Source organism: Parambassis ranga, chromosome 17 (genome assembly GCF_900634625.1).
Source record: "Parambassis ranga chromosome 17, fParRan2.1, whole genome shotgun sequence".
Classification (NCBI taxonomy): Eukaryota; Metazoa; Chordata; class Actinopteri; family Ambassidae; genus Parambassis; species Parambassis ranga.
The window spans coordinates 19,475,620-19,494,682 of NC_041037.1; the positions used below are offsets into that span (position 1 = coordinate 19,475,620).

Genomic DNA, 19,063 nt, shown 5'->3' on the forward strand with positions numbered 1-19,063 from the left:
GGATGGAACATAGACAGCTACTGAAGGTGAAGCTGGTGGGACAAATAAATGGATGTCATGCTGATGGACACAGAGAACAGTTCATCATGACCTGCTGTAGCTGTGAACTTACCAACCTCTGCAGCCATCACAGTGATGTTATGCCACGCTGTCTCCTCCCGGTCCAGAACCTGAGTAGTCCTGATGATGCCGCTGTTAACGCCAATGGTAAAGTACAAAGTTCTTTCCTCCTCATTTTCAATGAAGTACCTGTGACACAGAATGGCATGTGAACTTTTAGAGGAAAGACAGCCACATTAAACAGATTTATAACCCTGCTCAGAGGCCAAAGTAATACAAGAGACAGTGCTGTTTGTGTTTTGAGTGCACAGACAGCTAGCTGATATGGTGTAAGTAGTGTTGGGGGGAAATTCCTGCTTTCTGCATTGAAATCATGTTGAAATATGGACAGATGAGACCAAAGTGGAGTTGCTCTTAATGATCACCACCATGTCTGTTGTAAACCAATCATGAGAAATCAGCCAAAACTCTGCTGGACAGCAGCAGAAGCAGCAGCTCTCAGCACAGAGTTTTGTTTCTAAAGAGCAACCACTGAAACTGATAATGATAAAGACGTGTGATGAAAGCAGTGCCTGAGGACACTGGTGTTGTCACTTGTTAGTTACAGGGTGGAACATATAGGAAATCATTGCTTTTAAGACAGTTCAACTACTGAACACAAAGACACACACTGCACAGTGTGTGCATTATAACACATTTTTGTATGTATGTATATGTTGAATGTGTTGGTTTAACATATGATTCAATAATGCTGTTTGTGTGAATGTCAATCCCAATAAAGCTTATTAAACTGAATTACTACAAGTTTATATTGGCAATGAATCTGCCATAATGCAGTAAATATTAAAGAAGATATTTTATAGTATTTTTTTAATGAAAAATTGTGAAAATCCATTGGTTGCTTATTCTATTGTGTGTATTTTTTACCCTGTGGAACTGATTGTTGTTTTTCTGGTGCTGATGGAAGAGTGAACCGTCCCACTTCCCCCCTTGTTTAAATGCAACCAGGAAGCAACAACAAAACATTTCAAACTTTGTTTAACACTGACGTTCGATGGGACACAATCATGTCAGCGTTTCAAGGTGACAAGGGAAAGAAAGGCGGAGCTTGTTTTCATGGTAGCATGTCTGTTATGCTTAAAGAGGAAGCACATTAAACTAACGAATGTCAGCAGTACAGATTTGTACTCGCCCTCATATATTTTTTATAGACAGTCTACCCTCAGTCTGCGTTCACCTTAGTGAGATAGTTAGCTTGTTATCTAGCTATTCTGCAACATCCATTTCTTAGAGCAGCCTCTGCAGCAGGAACGTCTGCTCTCAAAAGGAGAGGCAGCCTCATAGAGATCATGTGGAGAACAGAACAGAAAGGCAAAAGGTGCACTTTTCTTGTTATTACAGTAAAAACTGTAGTTTGGTTTATTGTTTTATTTTCTTTTAATTAGTGTTACTTGTCCTTGGCTTACTGAAGGGAAAAAAATACCTTGATTTTATCTATTTGCTTTTTATATCAGCACTTTGCCTGTTTTAATAGGATAAAACAGTTTTTTACTGTCCTAACCTTCAATTAATAATAGTCTAGCAAAGTTAATGAATAACAGAAATTTTTCACTGTTGTCTTTGTTGTCTTTAACCTAACTAGTTGATGCCAGAGTATATAACGGGGTGTTTTTCAGCACTACAGAAATGAAAGCAAATTTATCAGTGCAGCTTTTGGTGCATCAGAAATCAGCAGTGATGCCACTTTGGTCAGAGTCCCGGCAGGGACATTGTTGCCAGCTGCTGAGCGGAGGATAGAGAGCCTTTGTATGCTGCTTTGGCCTTTACCCACTGATCTGCTCCTGATTGACCAATGTAAGAGCATGATCAAAAATGTGTTTTTAGGTGTTTCAATGTCACAGCCCTCTGTAAAATTTCCCTAAATACATCAGTTCTCCCGCAGACCATGTGTCTGCACAAAGTATGTCTTGGCTTCCCCTCAGCACAGTGTTCTATGGGTGGTGTTACAGAGAATGAGTGGGTTTCAAATGTAATACAAAGGACATATAAAAAAATAACCCTATGTTACGAGGCATGTATGTGGTCATGACAACAAAGTTAGAAATAATCCAAACTAATTAAGACAAAAGAAAAGAAAAGGGGGGAAAAACTGTCATTGATGGCAATGAATTTAAGGCCATGGCCTTTGGTTTTCTCCTGAATACGTGGAACACAAAAATGCATCCTGCTTCTCCATAGTTAATTTTGACTATGGAAAGAACAGACTTCTGCATAGACTGTTTGGTGACTGACACATATTTCGAGTAGGAGTGCCGATCAATAAATCAAATAAAACAAAATGTGATAGGATCTATGAGCTTACACTCTGAAAAAAACTCCATACACTGATCTGCACAGTCAACCAATTACCAACCCATTAAAACTCTGAGATGTGTCAGGATTAATAAAGTCATTGTTTGTCAGTCTTATTACAGGCTAACAAACTTTGTGGACAAATAGCAGAAGCCATAGATGTAGCAATCCCAAGTTAGCCTATACCTGGATAAAGTAATATGAGAAGCTGAACCCTTTACAAAGTTAGAAATACTAGATAACAGCATTGTGGCTAGCTTACAACTAGCTGCCATCTACATTACTAAGCAAAAAGTCAAGCTAAGCTTAGCAAGATAGCCAGAGGTATTTAAACTGCAGGTTAGGTTTAGACAAATTAATTAGGGCCCGAGCACGAAATGTGTGAGAGCCCTATTGAAATGCAAGGGGTTATTATTATACGGTATCGTAAATTTGACCCCCTGGACATGTTAAAAAACTCACCAAATTTGGCACAAAATTGTCCCCAGACGAAAATCGCAAGCTGACACTGTCGCCATTGGTGGGCGTGGCCACATGCTTTTGCAGCACCCCCTAAAGTGTGAAAAGATTCACACATTCAACTGCTACAGACACGGTAGACTGATGTATCACCTTGTGACAAGAAAAAACCCCTTGGACAAAAATTCCACACTGTTGCAGCTAAACTCATTAAAACAATGTCATGTGTCTCAACTTGGTTGCAGGAGTGCTGTCTACAGTTAAATGTTTCCAAAACTGTAGGCATGTATTTCACAAAAATAAATAAAGTATCACCTGACCCCGACCCCTGACATGGTAATGGAGAAAAAATACAAACTGTCAGCTAATACAAATATCTTGGGTTAATAATAGAGTCATAGCTTTCCTTTAAAGCGAATTGACAAATCATATGAAATCCTGCAAAAATTGATGATTTTCAGTCACTTCAACTACTGCCTAACCAATTGGTCCCAGGCTGCTCAGAACTTAAAATAACACTAACCACATGTTATGAGCTGCAACAAGGTCTTTATAGCTACCATGTTAATGAGTCTTGCCACAGGTAACATGAATATGAAGCAGTAGTAGATAGATACATAATGAGTTAAATATCAGCCATTGTTCTTGTATGTTAATACTATTATATTTCCGAAACAGAACTCACTCTCACAATCCATCCACCACAAGTGGAGCATTGGCACATTTTGAGGGAAGTCACTAAGCTCTCCACAAGCTCAAGCTGTATTGCCCAGCATATTCTTACAGATGTAGAGCAAAACTGTTTATTTCCAACAAACACTACTGTCTGGATAAGTCTCAGCAGAAAGCGAAACAATATCTGTAAAACTACCCTCAAAATTTTGGCTTGGCCTTAGCCTCTGGTTGATCCACAGGCATGATCATAACACAGTTACTTCTATGTGCCAAGCCAGGGAGAGAGCAGGCCATCAGGGAAATCACCACTGTGTCCCTGCAGCTGTATGTGAGTCTCAGCAGACTGTCAGCAGCTTAAGTAAGGAAATATCAGCATTTGTGGGTCCTAAATAATTACGGGTGTAAACATGTAAAAACACATACATCACACATTGTTTCTTTTACCTGACACCGCTGTTTGTACTGTCAGGATCCACAGCTGTCACAGTGCCCACCTGGGTGCCCACAGGTGAGTTTTCATACACGTCCAAAATGTAGTAGTCCATGGAAAAGACTGGAGGCTCATCCACATCTCCCACAATCACTCGCAGTGACGTGGAATCCTTAAAAGGCCCCAGGTGGGAGAAACGGGCATCTGGGTGAGTGTTGGAGCCTTCGATGTTGAGAGTGTGAACCTTTCTCTTCTCATAATTCAGGGGCTGGGGAGGAGACAGAGAGGTTATCTGTGAGGACACATGTAAGGACCAGTGTATATATTTCCATGCATTTATTTCGTATAAATATGGCTAAAATTACAAAATGCTTTTATTATCTTAGAAACTGATAGGAAGACCCAACAAGGTACAGGGCCAAAGAAAAAGGTTGATGCCAAAAGGTAGAAAAACTTCAACACCCATGATGGACTGGGGCTATACTGTTTGTAAAATTGCTGTAAGAACCAAAACTACACCTGTTTCTATCAGAGATTAAGTTTGTATCCAGCACAAAACACAGACACCCTGCCTGCCAGTGTGTGTTTCTATGTTGTTCTTCCTACTTCTGCTCTGTTCTGTCAGTAACTAAGCTATGAAGTCCACAATGAGCATGTGAAAATGCAGCTGCAGCTTCAGAGTCAACCAGATGACATGTTTTACGTCACTTGGTGGACTTTTGCTGGTAAATGAATGGATGGAGTTCAGTTATGTCATAATAACCATTTATTAATCACACAGAACTGGTTCAAAATCTGCAGTTTTCCTTCAACAGTGATCTATGACATGGAATCAGCATGTTGGCATACCACAGGGATCCATTAGAGGTCCTGTAGAGATGGAAATAGGGAGCCAACTGTGTGGGTGGACAGATGTTTTGATGTTTTGTCAGTCTCACTCCAAGATGGTTTTGTCGATGCTTTTTTTTTGCATGCAATACAGACATTATTGTGTCTTTTTTCTAGGCACTTTAGAAAATGCCAGCTGTCAATAGCTACCCATTAAGAAATACAAGAAATAAAATGAATAGGACACACATTGGTATGGTTTGACAAAAAACATTCCTAAAATAGTGGCTGTTACAACATGCTGATAAAAGCAATCTTGAATCTGTGAAAAATGAATAAATAAATAAAATAAATTACAATTACAGACTCCATTGTGCAGGGGACCCCCCCCCAAGTCTGGTTAGCTGGAGAAGAGGCACAAAGAAAATCAAAACCACTTTTTAACGTGTGGTTCTGAAAACCCAGTAATGCACTCTCCCGCAGCGGAATAGGCTTCCCTGTTGTAGGAGTTCAAAGGCTGCAGAGGCAAATCAGACATACTCCACTGTCTCAAAGGATTTAAGTTTGGCTGAGGCTGGGGGCACAGGCCATGCCTGCTGGATTTCATTTCCTGTACATTTCACTTCCACATGTCTGAAAAGATGAGGAAGCTTCAAATGTTACATCAAACTGCTGTGTCTCACTTTCACCACTGAATGACTGTAAAAAACAACATACATCACACAATATGAACTGATAGATAGAGATAGTCTGGTGTGATTAGAACCTGGATGCTGGAAGCCATTTCTAGCACTATACAAAGACATTTTACATGGATAAGTTGACCTAGGACTACAGGTCTTTAACTGCCTATTTTTAAAATATAGGTACATCATATGTGTATACTACTGTACTTTTGTATGGATAGTGGTCTTTTTGTGTTCTTACTGTTATATTACTTTGAAAATGTAACGATATAAAACGAAAATGAATAAATACTTTATTCAAATGTGAAGTTCATCTGATGTTCAGAGATAATTTTTTAATGGTTAACATATTAGGACTGACTTTTAACAGCCATTATTAGTCCAAAATTTGATTATGAATACAATCTATAATTTTCTTTCCAAATTTTCCTCCACATGCTCAGTAGCCTGTCGACAGATTTAATTTGCTGGTGTGCTCTGTTTATCAGTCTGTACATGCAGACAATTATTCCATCCATTTGGCTTAGCAGTACATGGATTTCTGTGCCAACATCCTTTTCTGCCATATGACCCCTGACTGCATTTGTTACATGCGTGACACAGATAAGCAATTGCACAGCTTTACTTCATGGTATGTGGCTGGCTGAGCTGTAGTTGGACCTTTTTCACCACAGAGAAAGTACAGGATTTTGTTAATGATGGCTCAGTTCCATAGACTGTCAGCGAGCCATAATAGAGAGCTGAGAGATGTTTATAAAGTAATGTAATGAAGTAAATATTTCATCAAATTTACTTAATTAATGAAAAATATGAAAATATTTTAGAGAAAAGCTGTCCCCAACTACCCCAGGACTCCATTTCTGCTATAGATCTCTCTCAACAGACCTCAACCATCACTAAATCTAAACCATTCACAAGTCTTTTAGACCTTATTCCAACTCAACTGCTGTGTTATGCACTTCCATATTAGATCAGATCAACTTCTCTTTAAAAACAGGATATGCACCACAGGCATTTTAAGTTCCTGTGATCAGATCTTTACTGTACAAAACCTCTTTTGACTCAGGCATCTTTGCAAACTACAGACTGATATCCAGTCTCTCATTAATTTCTAAAATACTTGAAAAGGTGTGTCAGTTACATAGGAACAATGTTTTAGTCTGGACTCAGAGTCCATTACAGCACTTGTCAGCCAACATTCATTAAAACAGTGAGTTGGTGCAGTAATGCAGGAACACATAAAAAGACAGAAAGACTGGAAAATATAGTTATAAATAAATGTGTTAAAGGACTTTTTATAGAATTTAGCATGTTTTTGATCCTTAAAAACATAACTTTTTAAGCACCATGGTAAGGATTTTAAGCGATCATATGAACCCTAAAAAGAGGTTCCATGCAAGAGCAATCATGTTATGAAAGCCATCCATGCTCAAGGAGCAGAATTATCCATGTGCATGTGCCAATGACTGAGCTATGCATGTATGCACACAAGCATCCAAAGTTGGCCCCTGAGCAGTTTACCTTATGCACACGGCCTAGATACCCCCGTTTGCACATGTATACCAGGGTTATACCATTTTCTGCCCCCTGCATCTCCTTGGGGAAAAATGATTGTCACGATCTGGTGTTTGTTTATGGTTTTGATTACTTGTTTTGGGTTTTTAGTTTAATCTGTGTTTAGTTATAGTTATTTTTCCTGTAGATCTGGGTCTTTGTTTAGTCTTGTTCTAGTTGTCTAGTCTTGTTTTGTGTTTCTAGTTGTCTAGTCTTGTTTTGTGTTTCTAGTTGTCTAGTCTTGTTTTGTGTTTCTAGTTGTCTAGTCTTGTTTTGTGTTTCCTGTTTTACTTTGGTAGTCCTGTCCTCCCTGTGTATTGTCTTGAGTTTTGCTTCCTGTGTTTTCCCTCCTGGTTGATTACCTGCCCTGCCCTCATGTGTGTCACCTGTGTCTCGTTGTCTTCCCTGGTCCCTGTGTATTTAGTCTTTGTCTTCCCTGCACTCTCTGCCAGTTTGTCTTGTCGTCACCCAAGGGGATTGTGTTTTGTCTTGTCTTCGTCTCTGCCACCATGCTACAGCCACTTGACCAGGTTATGCCATGCCATGCCATGCCTTTTGTTTGCCAAGCTTTGATTTAGGTTTGCTTTTGCCCTGTAGTGGCTTTTCCACGTTAGGTGTGAATTTTAGTTTAGTTAGCTTTTGCCTTGCCTTTTGAACCACGCAAAGTGTGATTTTTAGTTTGTTTTGTTTGCCCTCCTGGCCTTAAATAAAGACCTTTTTGGATTTGAACCGCTCTGCGTCCTGCAACTGTGTCCTCACCTCATCCACAAACCCTGACAGTACAAACTGGCCACTATGGACACAGCAGGCACAGAAGTGGTTACATCGGCTGCCTTTAGCCGCGGCCCAGAGTTTGCGCCATACGAACTGGTGATCCTCTGGAGCCAGGCCAACCAGCTTAGGAGGAAGCTCCAAGCTGAGCTCGACCGGGTGGATCACCTGCCCTCACCTCCCGCGGACAGGAGGGAGGTGAGGCAGTTGGTGGACCAGAGGATTTCACTTCTGCAGCAGCTGGGGGAGCTGTGGAACCTTAAGCAACAGCTCAGAGCCCAGATGGACTTAGCTCTGAGCGCTAACCCGTGGCTCCACCTCCATTATGCCAGGGCGTTCGAGGACATGGGGGAGTTCCGGGCGCCTGTGGCCCCCATGCTGCCCCCCCGGGTTTCCCCGTTCAGTCCTCGACCCAGCCCCTACTCCTGAGGGCGGGCTCCAGATGACGTCATCCCTTCCGGTGCCGCCAGAGGGCGGGCTCCAGATGACGTCATCCCTTCCGGTGCCGCCAGAGGGCGGGCTCCAGATGACGCCATCCCTTCCGGTGCCGCCCAGGGGCGGGCTCCAGATGTCGTCATCGCTTTCGGTGCCGCCCAGGGGCGGGCTCCAGATGTCGTCATCCCTTCCGGTGCCGCCAGAGGGCGGGCTCCAGATGTCGTCATCCCTTCCGGTGCCGCCAGAGGGCGGGCTCCAGATGTCGTCATCCCTTCCGGGGCCGCCCAGGGGCGGGCTCCAGATGACGCCATCCCTTCCGGGGCCGCCAGAGGGCGGGCTCCAGATGACGCCATCCCTTCCGGGGCCGCCAGAGGGCGGGCTCCAGATGACGCCATCCCTTCCGGGGCCGCCAAGGGGCGGGCTCCAGATGACGCCATCCCTTCCGGGGCCGCCAAGGGGCGGGCTCCAGATGACGCCATCCCTTCCGGGGCCGCCAAGGGGCGGGCTCCAGACGACGCCATCGCTCCCCCCGCCTCGGCCAGAGGGCGGGCTCCAGACGGCGTCGCTCCTCCTGTCTCGGCCAGAGGGCGGGCTCCAGACGGCGTCGCTCTTCCCGTCTCGGCCAGAGGGCGGGCTCCAGACGACGTCATCGCTCCTCCCGCCTCGGCCAGAGGGCGGGCTCCAGACGGCGTCGCTCTTCCCGTCTCGGCCAGAGGGCGGGCTCCAGACGGCGTCGCTTCTCCCGTCTCGGCCAGAGGGCGGGCTCCAGACGGCGTCGCTCTTCCCGTCTCGGCCAGAGGGCGGGCTCCAGACGGCGTCGCTCCCCCCGCCTCGGCCAGAGGGCGGGCTCCAGACGACGTCATCGCTCCCCCCGCCTCGGCCAGAGGGCGGGCTCCAGACGACGTCGCTCCCCCCGCCTCGGCCAGAGGGCGGGCTCCAGACGGCGCCACCTACCCCAGAGACCTCCAGTGCCCCCCGCAGAGGACTACCTGCCAAGACAGGGGTGGCAGAGACACTGGAGGTCACCTGTCTGGATGCTGGGGGTGCATCCAGCCTTGACCCTGGAGGGTCATCAGATCTGGGTCCACGCCCTGACCCAGAAGGACTCTCAGCCCCAGCGACTGGTCCAGTCACTGGGGAACCCCCAACTCTGGTTTCGTCTCTGGCTTCCTGTCGGGACCCTGGAGGGTCCCCTGCCCTGGTTTCCTGTCGGGACCCTGGAGGGTCCCCTGCTCTGGTTTCCTGTCGGGACCCTGGAGGGCCCCCTGCTCTGGTTTCCTGTCGGGACCCTGGAGGGCCCCCTGCTCTGGTTTCCTGTCGGGACCCTGGAGGGCCCCCTGCTCTGGTTTCCTGTCGGGACCCTGGAGGGTCCCCTGCGCTGGTTTCCTGTCGGGACCCTGGAGGGTCCCCTGCTCTGGTTTCCTGTCGGGACCCTGGAGGGTCCCCTGCTTCGTCCTCGTCTCTGGTTTCCTTTCGGGACCCTGGAGGGTCCCCCGCTCTGGTTTCGTCTCTGGCTTCCTGTCGGGACCCTGGAGGGTCCCCCGCTCTGGTTTCGTCTCTGGCTTCCTGTCTGGACCCTGGAGGGTCTTCTGCTTCGTCTTCGGCTCTGGCTTCCTGTCTGGACCCTGGAGGGTCTTCTTCTTCGTCTTCGGCTCTGGCTTCCTGTCTGGACCCTGGAGGGTCTTCTGTTTCGTCCTCGGCTCTGGCTTCCTGTCTGGACCCTGGAGGGTCTTCTGCGTCGTCTTCGGCACTGGTGTTCTGCCCGGACTCTGGAGGGTCCGCTGCCTCGTCTTCGCTGGTGTTCTGCCCGGACCCTGGAGGGTCCGCGGCCTCGTCTTCGCTGGTGTTCTGCCCGGACCCTGGAGGGTCCGCGGCCTCGTCCTCGCTGGTGTTCTGCCCGGACCCTGGAGGGTCCGCTGCCTCGTCTTCGCTGGTGTTCTGCCCGGACCCTGGAGGGTCCGCGGCCTCGTCTTCGCTGGTGTTCTGCCCGGACCCTGGAGGGTCCGCGGCCTCGTCCTCGCTGGTGTTCTGCCCGGACCCTGGAGGGTCCGCTGCCTCGTCTTCGCTGGTGTTCTGCCCGGACCCCGGAGGGTCCGCGGCCTCGTCCTCGCTGGTGTTCTGCCCGGACCCCGGAGGGTCCGCTGCCTCGTCCTCGCTGGTGTTCTGCCTGGACCCCGGAGGGTCCGCAGCCTCGTCATCGCTGGTGGTCTTCCGCCCGGACCCCGGAGGGTCCGCGTCTCCATCGCTGGTGGTCTTCCGCCCGGACCCCGGAGGGTCCGCGTCTCCATCGCTGGACCCCGAAGGGTCCGCGTCTCCATCGCTGGTGGTCTTCCGCCCGGACCCCGGAGGGCCCGCGTCTCCATCGCTGGTGGTCTTCCGCCCGGACCCCGGAGGGCCCTCAGCCATGTCCATGCTGTGCTTCCGCCCGGACCCCGGAGGGTCCTCAGCCATGTCCATGCTGTGCTTCCGCCCGGACCCCGGAGGGTCCTCAGCCATGTCCATGCTGTGCTTCCGCCCGGACCCCGGAGGGTCCTCAGCCATGTCCATGCTGTGCTTCCGCCCGGACCCCGGAGGGTCCTCACCCCTGTCCATGCTGGGCTTTCGCCCGGACCCTGGAGGGTCCCTGTCCCCTCCATTTCTGACTCTGCCCCCCAACCACCCCAGACTCTCGTTTTACGGGACCTTTGTCTCCGTTGCCCCTGTTGGCCCATGGCCGGGGCCTTCATGAACTCTGGGACTTTGAGTTATTTTGATTCATTTCTGAGACCTTGAACTCTAGCTCCCTGTATTTTAGTTTGAACCCTTGTTTTGTGTTTTTAGGAACGTCTGGGAGCCGTTCCTTGAAGGGGGGGTTCTGTCACGATCTGGTGTTTGTTTATGGTTTTGATTACTTGTTTTGGGTTTTTAGTTTAATCTGTGTTTAGTTATAGTTATTTTTCCTGTAGATCTGGGTCTTTGTTTAGTCTTGTTCTAGTTGTCTAGTCTTGTTTTGTGTTTCTAGTTGTCTAGTCTTGTTTTGTGTTTCTAGTTGTCTAGTCTTGTTTTGTGTTTCTAGTTGTCTAGTCTTGTTTTGTGTTTCTAGTTGTCTAGTCTTGTTTTGTGTTTCCTGTTTTACTTTGGTAGTCCTGTCCTCCCTGTGTATTGTCTTGAGTTTTGCTTCCTGTGTTTTCCCTCCTGGTTGATTACCTGCCCTGCCCTCATGTGTGTCACCTGTGTCTCGTTGTCTTCCCTGGTCCCTGTGTATTTAGTCTTTGTCTTCCCTGCACTCTCTGCCAGTTTGTCTTGTCGTCACCCAAGGGGATTGTGTTTTGTCTTGTCTTCGTCTCTGCCACCATGCTACAGCCACTTGACCAGGTTATGCCATGCCATGCCATGCCTTTTGTTTGCCAAGCTTTGATTTAGGTTTGCTTTTGCCCTGTAGTGGCTTTTCCACGTTAGGTGTGAATTTTAGTTTAGTTAGCTTTTGCCTTGCCTTTTGAACCACGCAAAGTGTGATTTTTAGTTTGTTTTGTTTGCCCTCCTGGCCTTAAATAAAGACCTTTTTGGATTTGAACCGCTCTGCGTCCTGCAACTGTGTCCTCACCTCATCCACAAACCCTGACAATGATATGTTCAGTATTAGGCATTATCTTATCTGATCTGATCTTATCTTATCTTATAAAACTGTAAAATTGTGGTATTATGTTAATACAAAAAACTGTGCAATAGGAGTAATCCATGTACAGATGTGATAGATCTAGTGAAAGTCATCCGTGTAAGAACTGGAGTGACAGACATTTGTTAATGTGTGGTTCAGTACATAATATACTAGACTTGTCAATATGGCTGTGCACACATACTTATGTAAGCTAGAGTGACTAATGTAAAGTTGGTTATTACTGGTTACACCTGCTTCATCGTGCTCTTCACTTCCACTGTGCCCCCTTCAGATGCACTTGAATCACTGGAAACATTACATAAACACGTGGACAGCTCTGCTGGAGCTTCTGATTCATACCTGCTTGAGGGAAATGATTCCCTCCCTGCGGTCAGCATCAGTTGTGATGGTGAAGATGGCAGCAGCGTCTGCATTAGTAATGCTGTAGGTCATCTCAGCATTTTGCCCTTCATCTTCATCAGCAGCCCGGATCCGACCTACTGCCTTTCCGACCGGAGCCAGTTCTGGTACATACAGCTGGTAACTCTCTGCAACACATACAGGTTGTTTTTATTATTAATATCATTACTTTCTTTCTTTGTTCGTCATTATTTAGCAGCATGTTAATTCATTTGGAACAAGGCGAAGCTGAAGGTGGAACACAGCATGACTATCCTGTAGTGGCTACACTTTCAAGTCTAGGGTAAGCAATGAGCTAGGATTTTACTAACATTAAAATATTTACTGTAATTCCAGTTTGAAGAATAAAATAAACAAAAAGTAATTATTTACAAAAAAGAAACTATCAAAGTCTTTTTGGTTAGATTTTTTGGTTTTTCATATCCAAGTCATGACAAAAACAGAAACATGATTCTTTCATTCATTCCCTTTTTAGGACAAACAGGCAGAAAAGTTGGTGCAGTTTTCAAGGAGGGAGCGATTTGATATTTTCAAAGTGTCCTAGGGCTTGATGATATTGTCTTAAACAATAAAAGATGCATACAAATACAGTGTTATTTAATTACTTTTTTACTTTTATTTTCACACAGCAAACACCAAAGTAACCCAATTTAGGCTTTCAGAGCATACAAGGTAACCCTTTCCACCCAACAATAAAAGCCAAGAGTTAAATCTGAATTTCCAGCAGAAATTTAAAACATTCAGAAACAGTGGTAGATGTGTAAAATGTCAAATGTGGTAGACTCATGGCTGATCTCAAGGAGTTCTTGTTCATGTTTATAACAAAGAAAGAAGAAAAATGTAGGGCAAACAAGCTCATCGCTTTCTTTGAAAATGTGCGCATTTCTAGAAACTTGCTTTATTCAGGTGTGGGTAGAAAGGCATGAGAGAGAGATGCCGGTGTCAGCTGCAGCGTGTGTGGTGCAGGGCTTGGTTTGTGACAATTGTCTCAAAGTTGCTTCTTTGTTCTTGGTGTATACATATAGCTGGCTCACAACAGTCTTCGTCTCAAAGGTTGGCGTTTAGCATAATCAGGTGCTACCCAAAAATGTCAAGTCTATAAATCTGTTCCTCTTGTTTGGCCTTTGAGGCTTTTGAAGTCAAGCATCTCTTATGTTATGTTCATGTCATTGTCAACACGTCTCAAAAAAACAAATCAGTAATTAAACAGAGTCTAAACTGGACGACAAAACTACAACGAAAAATAGGTCAAAGTTCATTGACCTGTTTCCCAGTTGTCTCCTTAATAGGCATGGGACGGTTCAGAAAAAAATCTAAACTGATCGGTACACATGTCTCGGGTGAATCATAATAATCCATCCATCCATCTTCAACGGCTTCAACGGCCCAGACCCCCCTTTCACTGGACACTTCTTCCAACTCTTTTCCAGGCCAGCCGAGAGACATAGTCTCTCCACCGCGCCCCATAATAATCGTGATTATGATTTTTGCCATAATCGAGCAGCCCTAACTGCTAGGTCCACTGCCAAAAACCAAGTCAGGTAACCAGTTCCTCTTAACCATTATGTGCTCCTCCACCAGGTTTCCAGAGGCAATCCCACTGCGAAAGATTACTGCTGCAGCTGTTTCCAAGGCTTAGATAAAGTTTTTCTCAGTAGTTTGCCTACCAAAAATAATTCAGACTGATCAAGGTACAAATTTTACTTCCAAAATGTTTGCTCAGGTGCTGAAAACATTGGGGGTCAAGCATGTGACCTCCAGCCCACCCTGAGAGCCAGGGGGCACTAGAACACTTTCATCAAAACTTGAAGTCCATGGTGCGTAAACTCTGCCACGAATCACAAAGGGGATTGTGATGATGCTGTGCCTTTTGTTTTGTTTGCAGCCCGTGAGGCTGTACAGGAGTCTCTTGGATTCGGTCATGCTGAACTGGTGTTTGGGCGTGAGGACAGAGGCCCATCTGATTATGCCAGAGAAGGTTTGTAGTATTCCTGAATACGTTTCCAAACTGATAGATTGCCTCCCACTGGCTTACTCTCTGGCCCGTAAGGCATTGGCCTCTTCACATGTAAAAATGAAAGAACATTATGACCGAAAGACAGTGGCTTGTTCATTCCAGCCTGGTGACAAAGTTTTGATTCTTCTGCCTACACCTGGTTCTGCTCTCTCCACTAAGTTTTTGGTCCCTAATGACAGAAAGCTCAGTGACACTAATTATGTCATCAAGACCTCAGACTGCAGGAGATAAACCAGAGTGTATCATGTCAACAAGCTGAAACAGTACCATGCACGGGGGGATGAAAGCAAGAAACCCTTTGAGGTTCAGTTTTAAAGGTGAGCACTGCTGATGAGGATGGGTTGGTGATGCAAAGTTCTAGTCCTCCAGGGGCTAGGCTTAGCAACCCTGAAGTGCTCTCAGATCTGCCACATTACCTGACTGACCCTAAGCCAATTAAGCAACGTGCCTATCGAGCTCGTCCAGAAAAACGGGAGATTATGAAGAAGTAGGTTCACCTTGCCTTTGTTCCACAACACCTTCTGGACACAAAGTCTGATGGAAGCCCAAGGTTTTGTACAGACTTAAGTAAAGTAAATTCAGTAACTGCCCCAGATGCTCACCCATTACCTCTTATTGATGACTGTTTTGATGAAATTGGACCAGAAAAATATGTGAGCAAACTAGATATGTTAAAACGATACTGGCAGGTTCCTTTGACTCCCCATGCTTCTGAAATCTCAGCTTTTGTTTTGTTTTCAGCATACTGCTAAGTTTCAGAGGCTTGTGGATAAAGTACTGAGGGGTGTTTCACACTGCAGGGCATATCTACATGATATTGTTGTATATTTTGGTGAATGGACTAGCCACATTGCTACATTGTTGTTTTTAAATGGTTGTCTGCAGCCTCTCTTACCCTGAATCTGGCCAAGTGTGAATTTGGGAAGGGCACTGTTCTCTATCTTGGTCAAGGGCAGGTCTGCCCGGTGGATGCGAAGGTTGCGGCCATAGCAGCTGCTTGTGTGTTTTGTTTTGGTTTTCTTTCCTCCTCCCCCTTTCTTGTTACTTTTAGGTGTTCAAGATCAGAGTGGGTTCCGCTGTGTGGGGGAGTGGCAGCTTGGCTGTGGGGAATTCAGGCCAATAGTGCACTGAGGACCTACTTGAAAAGCACCCATCTCCATTGGACCTCTCTCTGCCTGCCTGTTGTCCTGTGGCTGCCATTGGGGTTCTTGTATGTTATGTATGATTCTGGTTTTGTGCTGTGGTGGGAGTTTGGGACAGGTAAGACAGGGTACCCTTTACATATCTGCTCACTTAGATTTGTCTTTGTCTAGACCAGGGGTCGGCAACCTGCGGCTCTAGAGCCGCATGAGGCGCTTTCGTCCTCCTGTTGTGACTCCCAGGCGGCGAGCTCATTTTTGGAAAAAAATAATAATAATGTAAATAAATAATGGCTGTTTAATTTAAATGTATTTTATTTTATTCATTTAGTTGTTTTATACTAATAGTTATTTTTTTGGAGATTGAGATGCTCTTTTGATATTAAAATAAAATCTATCTATGTATAGATTAATATTACCTTCAATTTAGTGGTCAAATAGGTGTAGATTAGTAGTTTGTGGCTCCGAGTGTGCTCTATTCAGTGTCTAGACACACTAGTTCAGTGGTTGATGCCTCCATTGTGGTTTTGTTTGGGCATTTTGTAGTTTATTTAGAGAGGCTCTTTCTTTAGTTTTGTTCATTTAGAGCAGTTGTAGTTAGGGCAGAGTTTTGTTTTATTGCTTTCTTGATTTGGCACAACCTTTAGTTCCTTCCTCCCCCCACTTGCTGTGTTTGTGGTTGTAACTTTCGGTTTACCCTGGTCTACAATAAATCGCTTTTGTGTTTTCACTACACCTTAGCTTACTGATTCTGATTGCCATCTGCCATGCAGACAGAAATGACATGCTGCCGTGCAAATAAGGTTAATAACACGAGCTGTTTAGTTTGTTTATTAAAAGAACAAGGTATATACCTGTTCTATAAGAAAGGTTATCTTAAATGCCTTTTGTTATAATCTGGTGCTATATAGAACATACAAGAAATGAAATTGATCTGACCTTAGGGGAAACACTGAACTGATATGGTGAATGTTGGATGAATAGGTATAAGTATGTATTTTATTTTGTAAAATCCCTGATCCCTGAGCCCTGTTTTCTACAAAATACAAATAGCAAGTCACTCATTGCAGTCATTTGTGCAATCCTGCACCTTTGCGCCATATACATAACACTGCAATGACTTTTCCTGTTATTGCAAGCAAATCTCTCTCTCTCTCTCTCTCTCTCTGTGTGTCCAGAGCACTTCGCATGTGCACTGCTTCGCCAAACTGCCCGCATTGCCAAGCTAGGACATTTCTCACATGCAGCAGCTCATCAAGGTCTCAAACCCAGGACCTCAGGCAACTGTCATACCCCTGCACTACAAGACACAGAGCCACCCTGCCCAGAAGGCGTTAACTTTGACAGCCCTAATAAATATATATCCGATTCTGATTGGGAGGTAACGTCCGATTCCGATCTAGTCTGAAAATAACGTAATCCGGCCCGATTTCCGATCATGTAATCAGATTGGGACATCCCTAATTATTATATCAAACAATAATATATTCTAGTGATGAATGGCAGGTCACTCATTGCGATCATTTGTGCTATCTTGGCTGTGCTATCCTGCGCCGCTCTCTCATGGAGCATTTTTTTCTCTTCTCTTAAAACCTATTACCTGTTACTGCTCGCATTTCTTTTTGCATAAGCAAAACTGTGTGTGTGTGTATGTGTCAAGAAGAGTGCTCACCACCACACCAACTGCCCATTTCAAATTGCCTGAAACACATTGCCGCAGACTATAAATACTTCATCCATCCCCAAACTGGGAAATTTCGTAATACAAACAGCTCAATCACACACACGCATCAGAGATAGCCCTAATACATATATGTCTGAGTACTGAGTGGGAGGTAACGTCCCTGTCTGAAACCACATAATCAGGCCAGATTTCTGATCACATGATCAGATCTAGACATCCCTAATATATTACAACATTATTTATTATTATTTTTATACATTTTTACTAGAGAATTTGGCCCTCATAGTGTCTACTGAGAACAATTCTGGCCCTTGGACAAATGTATAGTCTATAGTTTTGCATGATATGACGAGGTGACGTAAAAATAGGAATTGCATGTTAAATTTATATCAATTATTCTGTTTGTGTTGGTGACCCACAGTTTTGGGGCAAAAGGCCAGACTTTGTGCACCCCTGAGGTAGTGAAAGTGGTTAAAATGTCAAAATAAAAGGTAAAACAATTGTGCAAGATGCCTTACTTGCTTTTGTTTAGAAGGCAAAACTTTCCCATCACAAAAACAGTTAAGGACTAATGTTATGTCACTGCAGCTGCTATTTCCCATACTACTTATATAGTACTAATGCCATCATCAATTATTACATTCACGTGAGTGTTACTTGGTGCTCTTTCTGGTATATGTTACATATTTCCCGCGTGTTGTGGCTACAGTTTTAATTTTTTTACTGCTGATAAATGTTTTTACCAGACAATAATCGTAAAACTATTCTACCCAAAACTGACATGATATCATCAAACATAGAACAATACAGCCAGTCGATGGAAACAAGAGTGGTACAAAACTTGTATTGTCATCAGTATTGTCATCTCAATTAAACAAAAATACTCTTGAAAATTGTGATCTACACTTGTTATTATGTGAGTTATATTTGGACCCAAATGCAGACAACCCAAACTAAAGTGAGCGTTTAAGATGAGAGACAGGAAACCAAGCTAAGGCACAGGTAAAATCCAAAGGGAACTGAGGAGGTAACATGCAAGGGAGAGCTCTGGAGATCACAGTGTCTATGGAGGGAAACAGGGTGAAAACACAGGGTTCAAATCACAGACAAACTGACAAGGACAAAGGACGTAAATACAAGAGGTTAACAAGACACAGGTGAAACACATTAGGTCAGGTCAAGCAATCCTAAGGAGGGAAAACACTAGGAAGTAAAACTCAAAGGAACACAAGAGGGAACATGGACTTTTTAAAATAAAACACACAAGACACAAACATACAAAGGAGGAAAGAAAAGAATCTATGAATTACAATTATACTAAAGCAATCAGGAAATAATTAGGAACACTGAGGATTTAACAGAAAACATAAATACACAGTGAACAAAAGAGCACAGGACAAGGGTCCATAACACTTGTAGTGCACATGGTGGTTTTTGTATTTCAAACACAACAATTCTTTGTGTACTGTCATGCGTGGGTTTTTAATGTCCTTGCATCACACACCAACACACACAATAACTTTAAAGGGTTTGCCATTTATAATATCATATCTCCTGACACTTTACTAGTTTCATTAGCATAATATTATGTTCATACTGGCATGAAGCTGTGATTGTAAAACATGATGTGCGTCTTTGTGAGCTAGTATGTATTTAGGTGATTAATCATAATGTGTAGGCACACACACTATCTGTCAACAAGTCCACAAAGTCACAGAGCTGCGATGAATATATGGCGTGATATACTGATGCATGGACCAAAAATTAAGTAGATCTGCACTGTTTCACTTAAATATGAATTACATAAGTACATGATGGTATGGGGAAGTAATACTATAATATTTGTTTTTCAAATATCCTAAACTGGAATGAAAGCACACTCTCTCGTTACTGATTTTTGTAAGATCAATAATAAA

The 19,063-nt window shown here is 44.6% G+C and overlaps 1 protein-coding gene across 1 annotated transcript in view; it reads right to left on the minus strand.

Annotated features, from left to right (window-relative positions):
* LOC114449747 (cadherin-18-like) overlaps window positions 1-19,063 on the minus strand; it is a 138,956-nt gene that overhangs the window by 34,572 nt on the left and 85,321 nt on the right. The window contains exons 5-7 of the mRNA XM_028427576.1: window positions 12,248-12,435; window positions 3,991-4,244; window positions 113-249 (exon numbers count right to left, since the gene is read on the minus strand). Coding sequence (XP_028283377.1) covers window positions 113-249; window positions 3,991-4,244; window positions 12,248-12,435 — 579 coding nt within the window. The remainder of the gene's footprint in view (window positions 1-112; window positions 250-3,990; window positions 4,245-12,247; window positions 12,436-19,063) is intronic.